The sequence below is a fragment of the Pleurodeles waltl genome, chromosome 12 (genome assembly GCF_031143425.1).
Source record: "Pleurodeles waltl isolate 20211129_DDA chromosome 12, aPleWal1.hap1.20221129, whole genome shotgun sequence".
Lineage (NCBI taxonomy): Eukaryota > Metazoa > Chordata > Amphibia > Caudata > Salamandridae > Pleurodeles > Pleurodeles waltl.
Genome location: NC_090451.1, coordinates 307,905,209 through 307,926,728, shown reverse-complemented (window position 1 = coordinate 307,926,728; position 21,520 = coordinate 307,905,209). Strand labels below are relative to the sequence as shown.

The window sequence follows — 21,520 nt, the reverse complement described above, 5'->3', positions numbered from 1 at the left end:
ACCTTATGAAGCCTCCCAAGAGCAATATGGTTATGAGGACACATATGAACATACTTATCATGAACCTATTATGAAGGTTCCAGTTGCTCTGATTACTGATTTTTTGCTAAATGCTCAATTTTTTTAAAAGAGATTCTCTGATTTAGGTGATACACCTCCACAGACACAACCAAAACCAGGCCCTCAAAGCACTCCATCTCCACACTCACCTTGTTTGCTGCTTCAGGGGAAAGTCCAACTTCAAACACTTCGTAGCCTATCACCATCCTCAATGACTGTGTGGAAGACTAGGATGATAATGAACCAGAAGAAGGAGAAATAGCTTGTGGTGAGCTGCCAGGTACAGAAGAAGAGTGGGATGATTACATAGTACTACTCTTAACACCGCCAGCTGCTTGTTCCACTCCGAAGGATATAGAGGGCGTCCACACACTCTTGAAAAGACCTTTCAAGAGGGTCGATCTTCTGGTACAAACAAAGCAAAAACGGACTACTGATAACGTGTCCCGTCTTAGATAATTTAATTAGTCTGGGACTCGTCTTAGGCCAATGAATCATTTGACCCTGATTGAAGACACCTTAGGACGAGATAACTAATCAACTTGCCATTCAATAGATCAATATCCTCATCTATAATCACAATAGCAAATTAATCAAAATGTTATCAATGGCATTAGGAAGAATTGAAGCACACCATGACCTTTCAGTCATGAATAACCACACAGGATTTAGTAAAATTTATGACATTTATTCCCTATTGATTACAATCTACCAGCAAGTTTATTAGTCTCAAAAGCATAAAACACATCAGCAATGTCACAATATGGCAACTCGAACAAGATTTTCATCAAAGCAAAGATCATAAACATTAGAACATGGTAAGACGTCAACATGGGTTAACTTTAGCACAGTATCATTAGCGCATTATTCAACAATGGTAAGACGTCAACATGGGTTAACTTTAGCAGAGTATCATTAGCGCATTATTCAACAAAGCATAGATTTAGTAATTTGTCTATTTGTGTCAGTTTAGTGAACTCCTTAACTAACCTCGAATTAGCATTAGCATGTTGGGCTTCATGCAAACCAATTTAGCATCACAAATTTAGAAAACGTCTATCAATGGTCTCTATCAAAAGAAGCAGTTGGTACCGAGAAAGGAAAGGCAAACAGACAATTGCAATTTCATCATCATATAGTTACCCTCCGTAATGGGTCAGCATACAGAGTCAGTCTTCGTCCTCAGGACATCAGTTGATTCTCCATCAGCCAGGAAACACAGCAAAGTTCAGCAAGATCGGGCAATAAGGAATACCTCCCTCATAAGGAGGAAAAGTATGAATCAGGCAAGGTAAAGGTGAGTATGGTTTGAAGCATTAAACCGCAAAGTCTTTAAGCAGAGTAACAGAGTGGCTGGGTAATAGCAATTAATGCCTTATAATGGCTGATGTCTCCTTGTGTCCAAGAGTTATATCGAACTTGTTGTACAGTCCCCTAATTTCCAATTGGGCAAGTTTTGGCGCACCACTATCGCTATCCAATAGTTTACTTGTCGTCTCATTAAGATTGTCACCCCATAACAGTTCTCACGTAGTTGATTGGCTTCTGTAATTGATGTCAACAGACTCAACTTCTACGTCCCCTCCCGCCAACTCCGCTCTACCAACCTCTCCCTCGCCATCGTCCCCCGAATTCAACGCAAGACCTCCGGAGGCAGATCCTTCTCCTACCTCGCTGCCAAGACCTGGAATTCTCTCCCGACCTCCCTGCGCCAGACCCAGGACCTCCTCACCTTCAGGAGACTCCTCAAGACATGGCTCTTCGACCGATAGCAGTTGCCCCCCCCCCCCCCATCGCCTTGAAACCCTAACGGGTACATAGTGCGCTTTATAAGTTTATGATTGATTGACTGATTGATTGTCTCCAACGGGTAGAATGTCTGGTACAGACTTATAGTTTCTCAGGCTCAGTCCGTAGTTCCATTGTCCATACCATTTTAGGCGACCTTGTACCTGTTGCAAGTTTACACTGTTGCATTCGGCAAGAATGTCTCCTTGAGCAAGTCGAGTCTCATGAGAACGAATCTACTACGGTTACACTCATCTTCTAGCTTCTGGAAAAGTACAACTACATGTCCTTCAGCAAGTCCGAACATTGCACGTTAGAAAAACACATTTAATATGAAACCGGGCAGCTAGGCCCGACTCACGCTAACTAAGGCCTAGTGATTAATTAGCAAAACCCTTAACATATAACTCTTAATACTAGCACAAAATCATACATTAGTACATTAATATTTCATTATTAGTCAGTTTCATTTATCATCGTATACATTGGTGGCCACTACCCAGGGGCACATTTCACACGTTTAGTAAAAGGACATTAATATATTTTCTATGCGACATCATTATGCATTAATTCGTAAACATTTCATGTTAATTTTGATTATAAAACTACACTCCAACACTACTTCCTTTACAGCTTCAAAGAGACATCTAGAAAGTCAGTAAAATCAATTTGTATTGTGGATTACATGGAGTCATTACCGGAAGGCAAATGGAAAGAAGCCAAAGCCATCCTGCAAGAGGTTGAGAAGACATATTGTTAAATTATAGAATAAGCCATGAAGTGATTTTAGAAAATGTCAGGGTTAGTCGTTTAAGATGCCAAGAATGGCTAAAGGCGACTTCTTTCAGACTAGAAATTCAATGTAAAATATTAGACATGCCATATGATGGAGAGATGTATGGGGAAACACATTGATGGCACACTCCAGTCAACAAAATCTGATATAGAGACAGCAAGATGTGTGGGGGTATTGCAGCAAAGTATATTCCAGCTTTTTCATGGAACCAGAGAAAGAGGATAATAATTGTTTGGGGGAATTTATCCACAAAGGAGATGGCAACCATAGAAAAGGATACAGCGCTCTGCCAGTCACAGCTCATTCAAGGCAAACATCCAGTAGCATGTCTCCTCTCGAGAATAAAGTCCATTTCACTTCAGCTGTACAAGTCTTTTGAGGATGATGTCTTCTTGCATTCCAATACCAAAAATTTATCTCCACATGAGACCATTTCAAGAACAGATAAACAGTGGATTCAAACACAAGGATCTTTCCCCAATGTCATCAAGATTACTCCATAAATGAGATTGAATATGACCAGGTGGATGCAGAAAAGCAACATATCCTCTGGCCTGAAGTTTGTTTGTTCACAACCCCAGTGCGTAATGACCATAAATATATTCATACTAGAATAGGGAGCATACTTGTAGGATCTAGAAATCAGTACCTTAGGGTCACTCATTGGAATGAATATACATATAAATCTAATTGAGCTGAGAGCAGTAGTTCTAGGCCTTCAGGCGTTTCTCCTGATAATAAGGAAGTCTGCAGTTCTGGCTCCTACTGACAATATGACCACCTTCTTCTATATGAACAAGTAGGGAGGAACAAAATTTAGTCTATCTGTGGAAGCTGGAAAGATCTGGAAATGGATCATAAAGAATCAGATCACTGTGAAGGTGAAACATGTTCTAGGCATCAAGAGTCATTGGGCGCACACAATCCAAGCAGAACTTCACGAATTCCACGAGTGCAAGCTCAACTAGCATAATCTGTTGTGGATTTTCCAGATATGGGGAAAGCCAAACGTAGACAGCTCTCAACCACAAATGTTGTTTTTACTCCAGAAGATACCCTCAAAGGATTGTGGGAGAAAGCTCTCCACAATATTTGGAAGGCAATTTGCTATGCTTTCCATCCTCTGCTAGTAATACCCAGACTAACAAACAAGATAAAAAGGGATCAATGTCGAATCATCCTTGTGGCTTCACTGTGACTGAGACAGTTTTGGTACACAAAACGTCTTCTCCTGTCGGAACAACATCTTATTCCACTCAGACTAGTGCCAGGATTGCTCACAATGAATAAGGGCCAAATGTTTCATCCAACACCGGAGTCTCATTTTGTTTATCTCTTAAATAGGCCTCAAGAGTGCAGACACATTTAAACTAAGGCTAGAGCCCTATCTACAAATAAACCTTCCAAGGCAAAATGAAGTTGCAGATGGTGTTCTCATAACAATAGTTATCCTTTTGTGTCTACTTGTGATCAGATTCCACCATACCTACCAAATCTGACATGTTCTGGCATTTCACATAACGCAGTCTGTGATGTTTAAGAGGACTCTTCAGAGCTTTCTCTCCAATTTAAATGAAAAGAAAACACACTTATTACTTGCCAAGTGAACAGTTTTCTTGCCTAGTTAACTAGAACTCCTTTCAGACCCATTCATATGATTTGAAACATCTTTCGGGGAAAATTACTTTATTGCTGGCAGTCACCGGTGCCAGGAGGATGAGCAAGTTTGAGGTCTTCACTATTATGCAGAAATATTTGCAGGTCAAGGGTGACAGGTCATTATTATAAGAACAAATCCTTGCTTTAACTCTAATGTCCCATTTGACTTTCATCCTAACAGGCTGATTAATTTGAAAACTTACTTTAGAAATCCAACCAAAGTGGTAGAAAGAGTTCCTTAGATGTTAAACATGTCTAAAATTCTACATTGAGTGAAGTAACCCATTTACAAAAAATGACAAAATTCCTATGGAATTTGCCCCGTATGAAAAGGACAAGCCTTATTGAGCGGTAGTATAGCAAGTCAGGTCTCATCGGCCATAGCTTTCTTCCACGAGAAAGCCAGAAAGATCTTTGAATGCCAAAGCTTATGCATATTCCTCGAGGAGCGTAGTACTGTTTGCCAGAGTTTAATTACCTAATATACATAAGACTACGACATGGGACAAACTGACAAATGTTCATTAAACACCTCTGTCTGGATGCCACAACGAAGAACAATGCAGGAGTGGTGTAGGAAGCTATCGCTCTTTACGGTGCACTAAAAAAGAAGTACACTCTGCAGAGTCAAGTGGATCCCCAGTTGGTTTGCATTGGCAACAGTAGATAGTACTAACACCATCTTGTGGTAATGTGGGCAAGCAGTTAGGCTTAAGAGGTTAGTGCTAAGCATTTGTTGTACTCACAGAGGCAATAAATGAGACACACTCAGAGTAAATCCAAGACCAATATAGAAAAATACAACTTTTTTATGTATAGTTTAAAACCAAGAACTGTGTTACAAGGTAAGCACGTTTTTATGCATAAATACTTTTCACTTGCAAAAGTGCAATTATTGAGTTCTTTGATCTTAACCTATGGGAGGAAAACAAGTTCAGCAAACATGTAATTTAGGGAGACTTATGAGCCTAATCTCTGAGACTTAAAGTGCGTATTGGGCAAGGGTTAGGACCACACCAACAGGTCACTCAGGGCAGCACTGGGACGGCTGGGTGCAGAGGTTTAGTATGGCGTCACGTAACCATTGAATTACAATGGGGATTGGTCACAGTAGAAATAGGCGGGAGGCTCTAGCTTGGAAGCCAGTTGGGGAAAACTAACATGTAGGTAACAAACGTGGGGTGCTCGGGGACATAGGTGCACCTTTGGTTCTCTTCTTAAAGGCCCAGGGGTGACAGATGCTGGAGTGTCCTTTGGCGTTGGGTTTCTGTGTCTGGGAGCACTCGCAGTTGAGGGGTCCTGTGGTCTGAGGCTGCAGGCATCATCGTGGAGTCAAGGAGGGGTGAAACCACAGTGGACTCGAGCTCAGGAAAGCTGGGGGACGTCATTGACACAAGAGGACCTACTTATCTTTGGCACATAGGCGACTGGTGCAGTGGTTGGTTCAGGTGTCTGGTTCCTCTCACCACAGAGGCTGTGAGAGAGAGGGTGGCCTGCATGCAGGGGCTGCAGGCAACTTCTGGGCATCCAGGAGGGGGTGAAACCACGATGGACTTGGACTCTGGGGGGCTGAGGAACCTTGTTGGCACTGGTACAGCACGCTGACTTGGGTCAGTGATGGCGGGTGCAGTGGTGACTGCCGGTGTTGGGTCTTTTCGGTTCCGGAGGCTGCAGTCTCCTTTATTTAGAGATGGTTGGTGAGCAGGTCTGCTGCTCACAGGCGTCTGGAGTCTTTTTCGAAGACAGGCAGTCCTTTTGGGTTTCTGGAGGCTCAGCTGCATGACAAGCTATCTTTTGGTGCAGAGTCGATCAAGGGTTGCAGACAGGATTGTGGTGTTGGTACCAGGTCAGAAACTTCTTTTCTCCTCTTCTGCTGGTGTAACTCGTCAGTGTCCTAGGCCTTCTTAGGTTATCAAGATCTGAGTTCTTGGGTACAGGGGTGCCACCTAAATACTCAATTTAGGGGCGTTACAGGGAGTGCCAGGTGGCAGCCAATGGGTGACTACATTCTCTCTGTTACCACTTCTGTTTGGAAGTGGGCATAACCCTGACCCTAGAGGTCTAATTCCACCCAAAACAAGATGGAGGAATTTAGAAAGTGGTGGCCGCTTCAGCTCGTCCACTTTAGGGGTGACACTGGCATGATCTGGGCACACCTCCTAATCTAACTAATTTTCCCTGTCTTGCCGCCAAAAAAGTGTGGTTAGGACTGAGGGGTTGGTCATCTCTGCCATTTGTAGTGACCTGGGTAGCTTTACAAACGAGGATAGGCCTTTGAGGTTTCCTGCCCTGGAAGGTCAATCCTGCCTGGAGGTGTCAACACCCGCACCCAGTGCAGGCTTTTGTCTCTGGACACAGAGTGCTAGGTCTCACCTTAGGGGTTCAGGAACGTGGCTAAGGTGTTTGAACTGGTCAGGACCAGTCAATCAACACACTAGTAGCTGGTAGTTTTTCCGGGGGCACCTCTAAGGTGCCCTCTGGGTGCATGTTATTGGTAAATCCAACACTGGTATCAGTGTGTGTAGGAAGCTGGCTCTCTACATGATGCACTAAAACGAAGTACACCCTGCAGAGAGTCCAGTGGATCCCCAATTAGTTTGCACAGGCAATAAATGAAGAACACACACTCAGACTTTACTCCAGGCCATTAGTTTTTATATAGAAAAATATATTTTCTTAATTCATTTTAGAACCACAAGTTCAAGATTTGAAGTAAATACATAAAATGCAAGGTACTCCACAAAGGTAAGTTAAGAACTTTGAATTAGAGCAATATCATGTACAATTTTTGTTAAAATGGCAATAAGCTATTTTAAAAGTAGACTGCAAAAATCAACAGTTCATGGGGAAGGTATGTATTGGTTAGATTGTGAGGTAATTAAGACACATACAAGTCTCAGTTCCTGGGCATAGACAGCCCACCGTTGGGGGTTCAAGGCAACCCCAAAGTTACCACACCAGCAGCTCAGGGCCGGTCAGGTGCAGAGGTCAAAGAGGTGCCCAAAACACATAGGCGCTTATGGCGAACAGGGGTGCTCCGGTTCCAGTCTGCCAGCAGGTAAGTACCCGTGTCCTCTGGGGGCAGACCAGGGAGGGTTTTGTAGAGCACTAGGGGGGACACAAGTAGGCACACAAAACACACCCTCAGCGGCACTGGGATGGCTGGGTGCAGTGTGCAAAGCAGGCGTCTGGTTTTGTATAGGAAACAATGGAGGGACCCGGGGGTCACTCTAGCGGTGCAGGCAAGGCACAGGGGCGATTCTTGGGCAAGCCACCTCCTGGGCTAGGCAGAGGGTCGCCTGGGGTTCACTCCTGCACTGAGGTTTGGTTCCTTCTGGTCCTGGGGTCTGCGGGTGCAGTGCTTGGTCCAGGCGTTGGGTCCCTTGTTACAGGCAGTCGCGGTCAGGGGGAGCCTCTGGATTCACTTTGCATGCGTTGCTGTGGGGGTCCAGGTGGGTCGTCTTGGCCTACTCACGGGGGTGTCGGTGCAGAGGGTGAAGTCTTACGCTTCCGGCGGGAAGAGTGAGTTTTTTTTAAAAAGTTGCTTCTTTGTTGCAAAGATGTTGCTGTTGTTGAGCCGAGCCGCTGCTCACAGGAGTTTCTTGGTCCTTAGGTTCAGGGCAGTCCTCTAAGGCTTCAGAGGTCGCTGGTCCCTGTTGGATGCATCGCTGTTGTGGTTTTTCGAGTCATGAGTCAGGCCGGTAGGGCTAGGGCCAAAGCAGTTGTCTTCCGTCGTCTCTGCAGGGCTTTCAGGTCAGCAGTCCTTCTTAGTTCAGGTTGCAGGAATCTGATTTGCTGGGTTCAGGGTCACCCTTCAATACTAAATGTAGGGATGTGTTTAGGTCTCGGGGGCATTAGCCATTGGCTACTGTCCTGGAGGGTGGCTACACCCTCTTTGTGCCTCCTCCCTGAGGGGAGGGGGGCACATTCCTAATCCTATTGGGGGAATCCTCCAAACTAAAGACGGAGGATTTCTAAAGGCAGGGGTCACCCAGCTCAGGGCACCTTAAGGGCTGTCCTGACTGGTGGGTGGCTCCTCCTTGTTTTTCTCATTATCTCCTCTGGACTTGCCGCCAAAAGTGGGGGCTGTGTCCACTAGCTGGGATGCCCTGGGGTGCTGTAATAAAAGGCATGAGCCTTTGAGGCTCACCGCCAGGTGTTACAGTTCCTGCAGGGGGAGGTGTGAAGCACCTCTACCCAGTGCAGGCTTTGTTTCTGTCCTCCGAGAGCACAAAGGCTCTCACCCCAGGGGAGCAGAAACTCGTCTCAGTGGCAGGCTTGCACTGACCAGTCAGTCCTGCACTGAAGGATTGGGTAAAATACAGGGGGCATCTTCTAAGATGCCCTCTGTGTGCATTTTGTAATAAATCCAGCACTGGCATCAGTGTGGGTTTATTATTCTGAGAAGTTTGATATCAAACTTCCCAGTATTCAGTGTAGCCATTATGAAGCCATGGAGTTTGTTTTTGACAGTCTCCCAGACCATATATTTAATATGACCACGCTGTACTTACAATGTTTAAGAATAGACTTAGACACTGTAGAGGCATATTACTCATGCAGCTATGCCCACACCTGTAGTATAGTGCACCCTACGTTACAGCTGAAAGGCCTGCTAGAGGGGTGACTTACCTATGCCAAAGGCAGTATTTTGTGTGCATGGCACCCTGAGGGGGATGCCATGTCGACTTTGCCTTTTTCTCCCCACCAACGCACACAATCTGCAATGGCAGGGTGCATTTGTTAGGTGAGGGGTCCCTAAGGGTGGCACAACACATGCTGCAGCCCTTAGAGACATTCCCTGGTCACAGGGCCCTTGGTACCACTGGTACCTTTTAGAAGGGACTTATCTGTGTGCCAGGGGTGTGCCAATTTTGGAAACAATGGTACATTTTTAGTGAAAGAACACTGGTGCTGGGGCCTGGTTAGCAGGATCCGAGCACACTTCAGTCAAGTCAGCATCAATATCAGGCAAAAAGTGGAGGGTAACTGCAACAGGGAGCCATTTTCCTACACTATGGGATTCCCACCACCATTATGGGAAATATTGAAGCATGTGACTCTATAAGATATCGATGCTGGAGAACCACAGGGTATAGGTAAGTAACTTGTTCTATACAATGACATGCAATCTCATACCGTATCATACTATACAATGACCGTCCATACCATACTATATAGTGATGGACTACACCATACTATACAATGACAGAACATACCGTATATAATGGGAGGCCATACTACACAATGACAGGCCATGTCATACCATAATATTCAAAGACTGGCCATATCATACAATGACAGGCCATACAGTACTATATTGTGACAGACCAGACTATGCAATGGCAAGCATACCATAGTCCTACTATAATAATACAATGACTGGCCATACTATTCAGTGACCAGCCATACCATAACTTTCTATATATTAATAGGCTATAGCAAACTGTACCATGACAGACCATACCATACTTAGCAATGACAGACTGTACCATACAATGACAGTCCATAGCATATTGTATGGTGACAGGCCATACTATACAGTAGCATACAATGATAGTCCATGCTATACAATACCATAGAGAGTACATTTACAAGCCATACCATATAAAAGTAGTCCTAACATCATATTGTATTGTTACCATTCTATATCATACACTATACATTAATTACTTTTTAAATATATTATGCCCTAATTATTTTATGCTAAGTTTGTGCAACATATTGAACAAAAAATGACAAAGCCAGTAGATCTCTCATAGATGAGACATATTGATTTTATCAGTGCCTGTTTTGGTTTTTGCCTTGTTTTTAGGTCTGTCCTACAGATAGCTTGAGTTGTTTGTTGTCAAAGACATATTGTCTGCAAAACAATATATAGAGGTGGTCTTGGGTCAACCAGTTGCATGTGTTTGGTTGACTTTCTTGTGTGTCTCATTTGCTTGCTTCTCGTTTGATAGCTTTTCTCCCTTCTCTTTTGTTTGACGCTCCTTACAAGCTCAGCTTCTTTCTCATCATTTTCGTGGATGAGTTGTATCCATAAACTGCTTCCATTCCGTAAACTACTTTATTTTTTTTTTATTTCAGCACTCCATGGTATTCTTTTCTTTTGGGTAACCTAGCAACCCCATTTTTCTTTTTCTTTTTTTGCCAGACTGCAGCTTTTTCTTTTTATTGTGCTTTTATACATTTGTTTTAAATTATTGATTCAAGTTTGTTGAAGAAAGGCAATACCTGTTGGCTTTGCCAATGCTTGTTTTAATTTGCCATTTGGAAATTACCATTATCTTTCTTGGAGCAGTAAATTAAACTTGGAAAAAAAGCCCCTAGGGCAGCCATCTTGAAATGCTTTATTCTGGACAAATTCAAATCGCTCTCCCTGTGTGGCGATGCAAATCATAATGCAAGTTAAGAACTATTTCATGATGGCCATCCCTTTTGTGTGCTTGCATCTGTATACACCAGTGGCCTACTTGATTTTATTTATTTTTTCATAATGTCAAAGCAAACTAGGATTGTCAAAGCACGTAGCTCAGGCCTGGGCTTTGCTGCTGTTTTGTTTGCACTCGCTCTCCTTGTGCCTAATTGCTACATGCCCCATGTTCTGTATGATAACTCATTAGTTATGTGTAATTTTTTCTAGCCAGTAGAAGTTTGCATTACTGGACATCTAGCTCTGCTTGCACCAAAGTAGGTCTAAGCTTAAAATGTTAGTAACAAAATGAGGCAGTGATTAAAATTATTGGTCTATCACGTCCTAAATGTGCAGTACATGAAATAGTGTGAAGTTCTTCAAAAAAGAAATGCTACGAAAATGAAGAACTCTGCATTTCCCCCTCTTAGGCCACAATGGATATCAGTGTCACAATTCTTAAAGCATCATCCACCAAGATGGCATGGTTTTAGTCTTGCTCCACATTGGGTGGGCAATGTAATACCCAACGGGCCCCATCAAGGAGCATTTTGATTGTGAGGGATATTGCTTATTCGCACTAACTGCAGTACCTCCAGTTTTATATATAGGATAATGTGTCCATGCCGATTACAGTATACCAGCATGATGGCAAGACCTATCAAGGTGAGGAAAAAATTAGCACACAAGCACGATTTGTTATAGCTGCACCACCTACAAACCGACTTCTCGGCTTCTGGGGAAGAACCACACACAGGTGACATTACTTGTCCTAAAAACAATACCTGATGGAACAAATTCGTAAGAAAACCTCTTTAGGAAAGAGCAAAGATGGGTTTATAAATTGAGCACATGTGAAAGAGGTCTTAATGATGAGATTCCATGGACTCTAGCAACAAAACAAGCCAAATAATCAAATGCTCAGATGATAGCCAGACTTACCCTTCAGGATGTCCTGTTTTTCATCATTTGCCTCGCCCTTCATTTAAAATTTGAGCATGAATCTTACCATGATCCCTAAATAAAACAGGCATTATCAATGAGTGATGGTAAAAGATTAATTGCCCCCTGTCATCCAAAACATGCAAATTACATAATTGTGATTTAATTTCAAACATGGTTTTGCACTAGTATTTAAGCTCTTGGACACGCTTTATATCGTATCCCTGATGAAATACCTCACACAGTGAGGTTTTGTACAAGGCTAGTATATTAATGACCTATAAGGTTTGTCATTATTTTGCAAACATTTCCCAAGATGGCTCTCCAAGATACCTTAATCAAGCAGACATTTCCTTAGGTGTGGCCTGCAGACACCCCACTCATACCTAAATAAGCCTGTTTAGGAATATCAATCATGACATTGTGCATTGTTGCTGTCTTTTAATGTGTGTTTCCCATAACATGGAGTGTAGTACTATGTCAACTAGAAAGTGTTCTCGGTGCGCCCCTGGGTCACATGTCTGTATCAAGGCCTAGGTCTCAGCTTACCCACAGGTTTATAATGTGCTGGGCCAAAACTGTCAAAACACTGGATAACCTTCACTTAAAATCACTCAGGACTGGAGTGCCTGTCTGTACCATGCCATGAATGCGTCATTCCAGTCCCAACTGTTCCGATGTCTAGATGTGTCTGTAGACATGCCTGTGAATGTTTAGATATATACTATGAGAAAGTTAGAGGCTTTGCCAATGCTTATTTCAAGAGGTGACAGGCATATATGAGATGTATGTGTATTTGTTATCAGTATACAAAGCACTTTTGGACCAGTTTCTTGTCCCACCACTAGATGGCAGCATACATACAAGGTATAATGTGGAAGACCCTGAGGATTAAGATATTGAATTTAATGTTATCATTCTTTGGTCTCTAACAATCGTTATGCAGGATTGATGCATGTTATGGATTTTCTTTGTTGCTTTGTTCACAAATTATATATTGAATTGTGTTCGTTTTTAGCCTTAGTAAAAATGTTAATTGTCATTTTTTAATTGTCCAAACGATGCCTGTATGAGTTCATGCATCTTGAAGTGGATTAGTTATTTACCTTTTTTCTGTTTTCTTCAAGTTCATATCTTCACTGTGAATGGGCTACAGAACAGCATCTGCTTAAAGATAAAAGAATACAGCAGAAGATAAAGCGTTTTAAAATGAAGCAAGCACAAAGAGCGCATTTTTTTGCAGATGTAAGTAATGGAAATATATTATTGATTTTGTATGAGGATAAAGGAGCTTTCAAAAAATGGATTTTGATATTCTAATTTAAGTCTTAAGCTCTAATGTAAAGAGCAGTTTTGAAAACCTATTTGCAATAGACTTTTCTTTAAAATAATTCTTGTTGCAAATTATTAAAGAATCTTCTTGAGACATCTAGTTGCAGTTTCCTCACCATAGAATTTCCCCCAGGCGTAAGTCTGGATCTGGAGAATTTTCTTAAGTAGTACCCCTACATCCTGTTAGGTGGCCTTGATGAGCTCTGCATCCGGCATTGTGCGTGCCAGATATGATATTTGCATTTCCTATATAAGTGCCACCCCTTCGTGCTGTTGGTTCTTTTCGCAACAGTCTAGTGCTGATCCGAAGAAGAGCTACCCCTCAGTTGTTTTTTTGCCTGATCTTTTTTGACTTTTTGTCAGTTTTTTCTTTGTGTGTGTGAACCACTGCTGGTGGGTTGAGGATGTCTTCACATAAGACCGGATTCAGACCCTGTGGATCCTGTCATTGGGCGATGTCCGTGACGGATCTGCACCTCTTGTGGTGTCTAGAACATGACCACATCCCAAAATTGTGCTCTGAGTGCCAGGCCGTGAATCCAAAAGCTTTGAGAGCGTGGTCCCTAAAGCTACTGGCAACCCGATGCTCTGCTCCGTGTCGCTCCCGATCTCGCCCGAGCGGAAGGTTCTGAGAATGGTTTCCCCACCTAACCCCCCATCCCAAAATCCTCCCATTCCAAGTCCTCTGGACGATCAGGAAATCCTAAGCATAAGAAAAAGTCAAAGAAGTGCAAGCGGTCAGCTGACAAGACTAGGGGCAAGGAGCATCAACATTCTAGGCCTCTGTCCTCCAAGTCTGCGGAAACTGGAATGACCCCTTGTAGGAGACTCTATATAGTGTATAAAAATGATGTGCACTGTGCAGAGTCCAGGCAACCCCACCTTGGTTTATAGAGGTAAAAACTAGACCACCTAATGCTCTAATTGGTATGGTATTTGGCCGAGCTGTGAGGCCAGTTTTGGAGAAGTGCTAAGTATTTGTTGTACTCACAGTATCAATAATTGTGGACACACACTCAAAAGAATAACTGAAGACCAATTTACAGAAACACTTCAGATTTTTATAACATTTTTAAGACCAATATCATCAAATTGGGTACTTTTTAAGTTATGATTTTTCAAAGTTTAGCAAAAACAGTCTTTTTGTGCGTAACTACGCACCATAGGAATTAATGGGAGAACATTTTTATAATGCATATAAAATCAGGCAATGCATTTACCAATGTCGTCTTTCGTTTTTAGGTTGAGGTAGCTGAGATGTACTGTGGATCAGCTAGGGAAATTCGGGGTACCCCGGGTTCCGGCGGGAGCAGCTGCTGATAAGTTCTTGGAGATGGTGCAGGACCACTGTGGGGGATCACTTGGAAAAGCACGGACCAGGCGGACATCAAGGAGAGTCCAGTGGATCCCTTTGGAGCGTAGAGGTCACAAGGGGTGGGGGTCCCCTAGAACACAGTGGCTATCCGGTGCTGGGCTCAGGTAGGCAGTGTGTAGAGCAGATAGGTGAGCCAAGATGCAGGTCACTTTTAGGGTGGATTGCAGGTCACTTTTAGGGTGGATTGCAGGTCAACAGGGCCACTCTGCAGGTGGTTATTACTTGTCCTGAAGTCCCTTGAATGGAGCTTGCTTCTGGTTCTTGAAGAGTCTGGAGGGGACTTTTCTTCTGGGTGTCCGTTGGGGGTCCAGTACCCCTGGCTATTGCACAGTTCAGCCACTGGATGTTACAGTGCCACCAAACTCTGCACACATGCAGGATTTGTCCTCCGGGTTCATCGGGTCAAATTTGGTCTGACTGATCTGTCCAGTTCCTTGGTCACCAGCCACTCAGTGAACTGGAAGTAACTGGTCTTTGCTTCTTTGTTGCTGGGAGTGATGCCTTCACTCTGAATGGAGATCTTTGGCGATTTTGAGAAGGGTGGAGGTCTTCTGGGGTTTTGTAGAGTCTGTCCGATGTCCATGCAAACCCTCAGCGGCCATTGTCGAGTCATGGGTGCAGCAGGCAGGGCTTGGCGCCGTTTTCTTATTGCAGCAGGATTGCAGTTCTCAAGCCTTTGGCCTTCTTTGTTGCTAGCCTTCTTGTATCCTTAGAATCTGATCTGCAGGACTAGAAGAGCCCACTAAATACTGCATTTAGTGGGCGTTTAGGGAGTCCCTAGTAGTGACCAATGGGTCATCTACCTTAGGATGGCTACACCCACTATGTGACCACTTCCTCTGGGGATAGTTACTTCCCTATCCCTGGTTGGCTCTTTTCCTACCATGCAAGATGGAGAAAAATTAAATGGAGGGGTCGCCTCCCATGCAATACCTTAGGGGTGGTGCAGGCTGGAGGTGCCCACTCCTCCTGCCCTTGGTGCATTTTCCCACTGTTGATCCCACCAAAAGTGAGGTTTTGCAACAGTGCGGCCATCTGCTGCTAGCAGCAGGGCGGGGTTGAGTTTCAAGGGCGGCAAGCCATTTGAAGCTCACTGGCAGGGCAGTGCACATTCCTGGGGGAGGAGTAAAGACTCTCACCCCAGGGTTCCACAATCTTGTCTGGTGGTAGCAGGCAGATGGTGACCAGCAAGCAACCATGCCAGGGTTGATTTACATCTGCAGGGATCACCTCTAAGGTGGCCCTGGGTACCTTTTGCAATAAATCCCATACTATTACCAGTTTGAATTTATTGTTGTTTGATACCAAACCCAGGTTTCAGAGTGGCCATCATGTAGCTGTGAAACTCCTACTGACCAGTGTCCAACACATGCATTTAAAATGGCTGCTCTGTTGACTTGCTTTGTCTCAGGTTTGGAAATGACACAGTAGGGGCATATTGGACATGCATCTATGCCCACACATGCATTATAGTGCATCCTGCTTTAAGTCTGGAAGGCCTGCCAGAGGGGTGGCTTACCTGTATTGCATGCAGTGTGTAGTGGGCAGGTCACAGAGCCTGTGTGCCATGTCAGTTTTGCATTTTAGGATTGCACCAGGACACTCAGCCTGCATTTGGATGCATGGTCCCTGAGAGTGGCTCAATCTGTGTTGCTCCCCTCTGGGGCCTACACTTAGTACCCCATGCCCTGGGTACCTAAGTATAATTTACTAGGGACTTAAAATGGCAGCTAATGGTGTTGCCACTTGTGCTGGTGCATCACAACAGTTTTGGGAAAGAGTTCTGGCCCAGGGAACCTGTTTACAGGGGCCCTGGGCACTAACCACTTTGAAGCCACATCAAATAACAGGTAATTGGTGGGGTACTAACCATGTCAAAATAATCACTTTCTCACACTCCTGCCCAACTTTGAGAATTCTATGAGGCCATGTGTAGGAAAATGGCTCCCTGTTGCAGTTACCCCCCACGTTTTGCCTGATATTGATGCTGACTTGACTGAGAAGTGTGCTAGGACCCTGCTAACCAAGCCCCAGCACCAGTGTTCTTTCACTAAACATGTACCATTGTTTTAACAAATTGTCTCACCCCTGGCACACAGATAAGTCCCTTGTAAAAGATACCAGTGGTACCAAGAGCCCTGTGACCAGGGAAGGTCTCTAAGGGCTGCAGCATGTGCTGTGCCACCACCAGGGACCCCTCACCTAACACATGCACACTGCCATTGCAGATTGTGTGTGTTGGTGGGGAGAAAAAGGCAGTCAACATGGCATCCCCCCTCAGGGTACCATGCACACAAAATACTGTTTGTGGCATAGGTAAGTCACCCCTCTAGCATGCCTTACAGCCCTAAGGCACTATACCACAGGTGAGCGCATAGCTGCATGAACAATATGCCCCTACAGTGACTAAGTCTATTCTTAGACATTATACGTACAGTGTGGCCAAATTAAGTATATGGTCTGGGAGTTTGTCAAAAACGAACTCCACAGCTCCATAATGGCTACACTGAGTACTGGGAAGTATTTATGGTATCAAACTTCTCAGAATAATAAACCCACACTGATGCCAGTGTTGGATTTATTAATAAATGCACACAGATGGAATCTTCCCGTGTATTTTACTCAATCCTTCAGTCCAGGACTGCACGACTGACTGGTCTGTGCCAGCCTGCTGCTGAGACGCGTTTCTGACCCCATAGGGTGAGGGCCTTTGTGCCCTCTGAGGCCAGAAACAAAGCCTGCTCTGGGTGGAGGTGCTTCACACCTCCCCCTGCAGGAACTGTAACACCTAGCAGTGAGCCTCAAAGGCTCAGGCTTCCTGTTACAATGCCCCAGGACACTCCAGGTAGTGGAGCTGCCCGCCCCCTGGACACAGCCCCCACTTTTGGCGGCAAGTCAGGAGGAGGTACTGAGAAAAACAAGGAGTCACCCACCAGTCAGGTCAGCCCATAGGGTGCTCTGAGCTGAGGTGTTCGCTGCCTTTAGAAATCCTCCATCTTGGTTTTGGAGGATTCCCCCAATAGGATTAGAGATGTGCCCCCCTCCCCTCAGGGAGGAGGCACAAAGAGGGTGTAGCCAACCCCCAGGACAGTAGCCATTGGCTACTACCCTCCCAGACCTAAACACACCCCTAAATCTAGTATTTAGGGGCACCCCAGAAGCCAGGAAATCAGATTCCTGCAACCTGAACTACAAAGAAGGACTGCTGACCTACAAGCCTGCAGACGACAACTGCTTTGGCCCCAGCACTACCGGCCTGTCTCCTAACTCGAAAACCTGCAACTAGTGATGCATCCAACAGGGACCAGTGACCTCTAAAGCCTCAGAGGACTGCCCTGATCCCCAGGACTAAGAAACTCCCATGAGCAGCGGCTCTGCTCAAAAACAGCAACATCTTTGCAACAAAGAAGCAACTTTCAAAGAACTCACTCTTCCCGCCGGAAGCGTGAGACTTCACATTCTGCACCCGACACCCCCAGCTCGAGGTCCAGAGAACCAACACCAAAGGGAGGACTCCCCAGCGACTGCGTACCAGTGAGTAGCCCGAGACGACCCCCCTGGACCCCCACAGCGATGCCTGCAGAGAGAATCCAGAGACTCCCCCTGACCGCGACTGCCTGTAACAAGGGACCCGACGCCTGGACCAAGCACTGCACCCGCAGCCCCCAGGACCTGAAGGAACCGAACCCCAGTGCAGGAGTGACCCCCTGGCGACCCTCTGCTTCTGGCTGTCCCGAGAAGCCCCCCCTGTCCCTGCCTGCACCGCTAGAGTGACCCCCCCGGGTCCCTCCATTGAAACCTATCTAAAACCCGTCGCCTGCATTGCACACTGCACCCGGCTGCCCCTTATGTCGCTGAGGGTGTGTTTTATGCGCCTACTTGTGTCCCCCCTAGTGCTCTACAAAACCCCCCTGGTGCTCTACAAAACCCCCCTGGTCTGCCCCCGAAGCCGCGGGTACTTACCCTGCTGGCAGACTGGATCCGGAGCACCCCTATTCTCCATAGGTGCTTATGTGTTTTGGGTACATGTTTGACCTCTGCACCTGACTGGCCCTGAGCTGCTGGTGTGGTAACTTTGGGGTTCCCCTGAACCCCCAATGGTGGGCTGCCTATGCCCAGGAACTGAGACTTGTAAGTGGCTTACTTACCTCACAATCTAACCATAACTTACCTCCCCCAAGGAACTGTTGATTATTGCACTGTGTCCACTTTTAAAATAGCTTATTGCCATTTTAAGAAAGACTGTATATGATATTGCTTTAATTCAAAGTTCCTAACTTTCCTGTGTGGAGTACCTTGCATTTTATGTATTTACTTCAAATCTTGAACTTGTGGTTCTTAAAATAAACTAAGAAAATATATATTCAATACAAAAACCTATTGGCCTGGAGTAAGTCTTTGAGTGTGTGTTCCTCATTTATTGCCTGTGTGTGTACAACAGATGCTTAAGACTACCCTCTGATAAGCCTACTGCTCGACCACACTACCACAAAATAGAGCATTAGAATTATCTAATTTTGCCACTATCTTACCTCAAAGGGGAACCCTTGGACTCTGTGCACACTATCTTACTTTGAGATAGTATATACAGAGCCAACTTCCTACACCTTGTGCCTCATCCTTGAGCCGTCCGACTCCGCTGGAGCTCCTTCGGGCCCAATGGGGTCAGAATGGGCCCCCTCAAGTTCTGCGTCAGTGACTTTCTGCCTCGGTTCCAGGGGTTAACCATGGATTCTTTCGTGGATCTAAACTGGCGTCTGTTGTACCACCTTGAAATTCCCTGATGCTCGTTCCGGCGTTGACGCTGCTCGTCCCCCTGAGTTTCCTCATTGCTGACTCTGACAAGCAGCCTGACTGGCGTTGCGTAACACCGATTCAGACCTAGACAGTGCCTTGCTCCTTATGTCGAATCCTGACCCTTATTCTTATGGGTTGGGGTACTGTGAGAAGTGGGAGGGGCCGCTGGACCCTTTAGACTACCAGCTACAGGACCCCTTGGACTGGTGTATGGACCTAGGTGAAGCCAGTGGGTTGGATACTTCCCCTGACACTGGCATGCTTTCTCCCCCTAAATTGGCTATGGAGGAGAGATCATCCTATTTAATGATGGTGCTAAGAGCGGGCAAAGTCCTGGGCCTCATGCTGCCTTCAGTGGCAGTCAGGTCTAACCTCCTGACAGAGGTGCTTCAGCCTGGGGGTTCATCCACTGAACCGCTATTGCCCTTCAGTGAACCCCTTACTGATGTCCTGCTGGCTACCTGGTCCAGAACCAGCACAGGGGCTCTTGAACAGGACGATTGCCCCTCCACCATTGACCTGCTCAAAATGACCCCTTGTTCCTGACTCAACACCTCTCCCGTGAGAGCTTGGTTATCCAAGCCTCTACTTCCCAGGGTGCGTTCCCTTCCGCACCCCCTGATTGGGAATCCAAGAGGCTGGGCCAACTTGGGAAGATGATGTTTTCTTCCTCCAGCCTAGCATTGTGGTCCATGAACACTGCATGCATTTTTGGCTGTAAGTGCCACAAGCTGTGGGATACGGTTGTGCAAGTCCTGCCGCAGGTCCCGAGGATGCCCGAGCTGTACTCTCCCAAGCTGTTGCTGATTGTAGAGCTGCAGAAAAGTTCACAATCCGATGTGGACTGGCCACGACCGACTCACTGGTTGGAGCGGTTGCATCCGCAGTGGTCCTTAAGCGCTGCGCCTGATTGAGGACGTCTGGCTTTTCGGGAAATGTTCAAGCCATCCTTCTGGACATGCTCTTTGATGGCACCCATCTCTTTGGAGACAAAGCAGACTAGGAGCTTGTGAGCTTCAAGGATTCACGTGTTAGCGCCTGGCCCTTGGGCCTCTGGGCTGCCCCCACCCCCCACAGTTTGCTTTTTCACCCTTTTTGTGGCTACGAAAGGGACGTCCCACCATGTCCGTTCCCGTCCAGCCACGTTTGCTGCGCATGCTGCCCAGTCTCTGCCTGGCTGTGGATGTGGGATCCACCATCCTCATATTTCAGGGAGCCGGCCAGTCCACTCCCCCCCTTCAGAAGCTGCCTCCAAACTTTCCTAGTCTGACGATTCTTCACCAGGGACAAGTCAGAGGCAGGATTCAACATCACCTGCTCCGTTGGCAGTTCATCATGCCTGACAGGTGGGTTTTGCAGATAGTTTGAATGGGCTACTCCCTCCCCATCAAGACTACCCCCACCATCCATGCCACCCTCCTACGAACGGATGATGGAATTTCACCTAGCACTTCTGCGAGAGGAAGGGAGCCATAGAAAAGGTTCCTGTGCCAGACTTAGGTTGTGGTTGTCCTGGATACTATGACTACAATATCCATCCTCTATCCTAGGTTTCGGTGAGAATGGCTCTGATGCTGCTGGGCCTCATGGCCTCCTGCTGGTCACACGTGCCAGATTGCATATGCGGACTCTGCACGGAAGTTATAGTCATCACAGCAGCAGGGGAATGTTCCCGACATGGTCCAGATCTCGGAGATTTGCAGTGGTGGCTGACAAACCACGATTGGGTCAGAGGCAGATCCCTCTCCCTTCCCCAACCAGATCTGATATTAACGTTGCTCCTGGTATGGGGCAGCGGCCTGGGAGAGGTGGAGATTAGAGGTCACAGGTCTCCGACAGGGTCCGGACGCCACATCAACCTGTTGGAGCTCCAGGCGATCAGACTAGCATTGAAAGCATTTCTTCCCTCTTTCAAAGGAAAGATAGTGCAGGTGTTCGTGGACAACACCTCCGCCATGTGGTATTGCAACAAGCAGGCCGGAGTGGGGTTGTGTACCCTTGGTCAGGAGGCTCTGCACCTCAGTACGTGACTGGAACAGCCGGGCATATCCTTGGTCGTTTAACTTCTGTCAGGCTCTCTGAAAGTCAGAGTGGACAAACTCAGCGAACAGTGCTTAGTTGACCATGAGTGGCATCTCAGCCCGGAAGTGGTGCAAACTTTCCTTCAGCAGGGGGGAGAGCCTTGGTTAGATCTGTTCACCTCTGCAGAGAAAACGTAATGTCAGCAGTGTTGGGCGTTGGAGTTTCCAAGGTTGCACTCGCTTGCAGATGTTTTTTGTCTTGAGTGGTGCTCAGGCCACCTGTACGCCTTTCGGCCCACTCCAATTCTGCCTAGCGATCTCAAGAAGAGCAAGAATGG

At 45.9% G+C, this 21,520-nt stretch overlaps 1 protein-coding gene across 8 annotated transcripts in view; it reads left to right on the top strand.

The window, feature by feature from the left end:
- CHD9 (chromodomain helicase DNA binding protein 9) overlaps nt 1-21,520 on the top strand; it is a 1,629,153-nt gene that overhangs the window by 394,674 nt on the left and 1,212,959 nt on the right. For all 8 annotated transcript variants that reach the window (XM_069216350.1, XM_069216347.1, XM_069216351.1 and 5 more), the window contains one exon: nt 12,785-12,902. In XM_069216350.1, the coding sequence (XP_069072451.1) occupies nt 12,785-12,902 (118 nt within the window). The remainder of the gene's footprint in view (nt 1-12,784; nt 12,903-21,520) is intronic.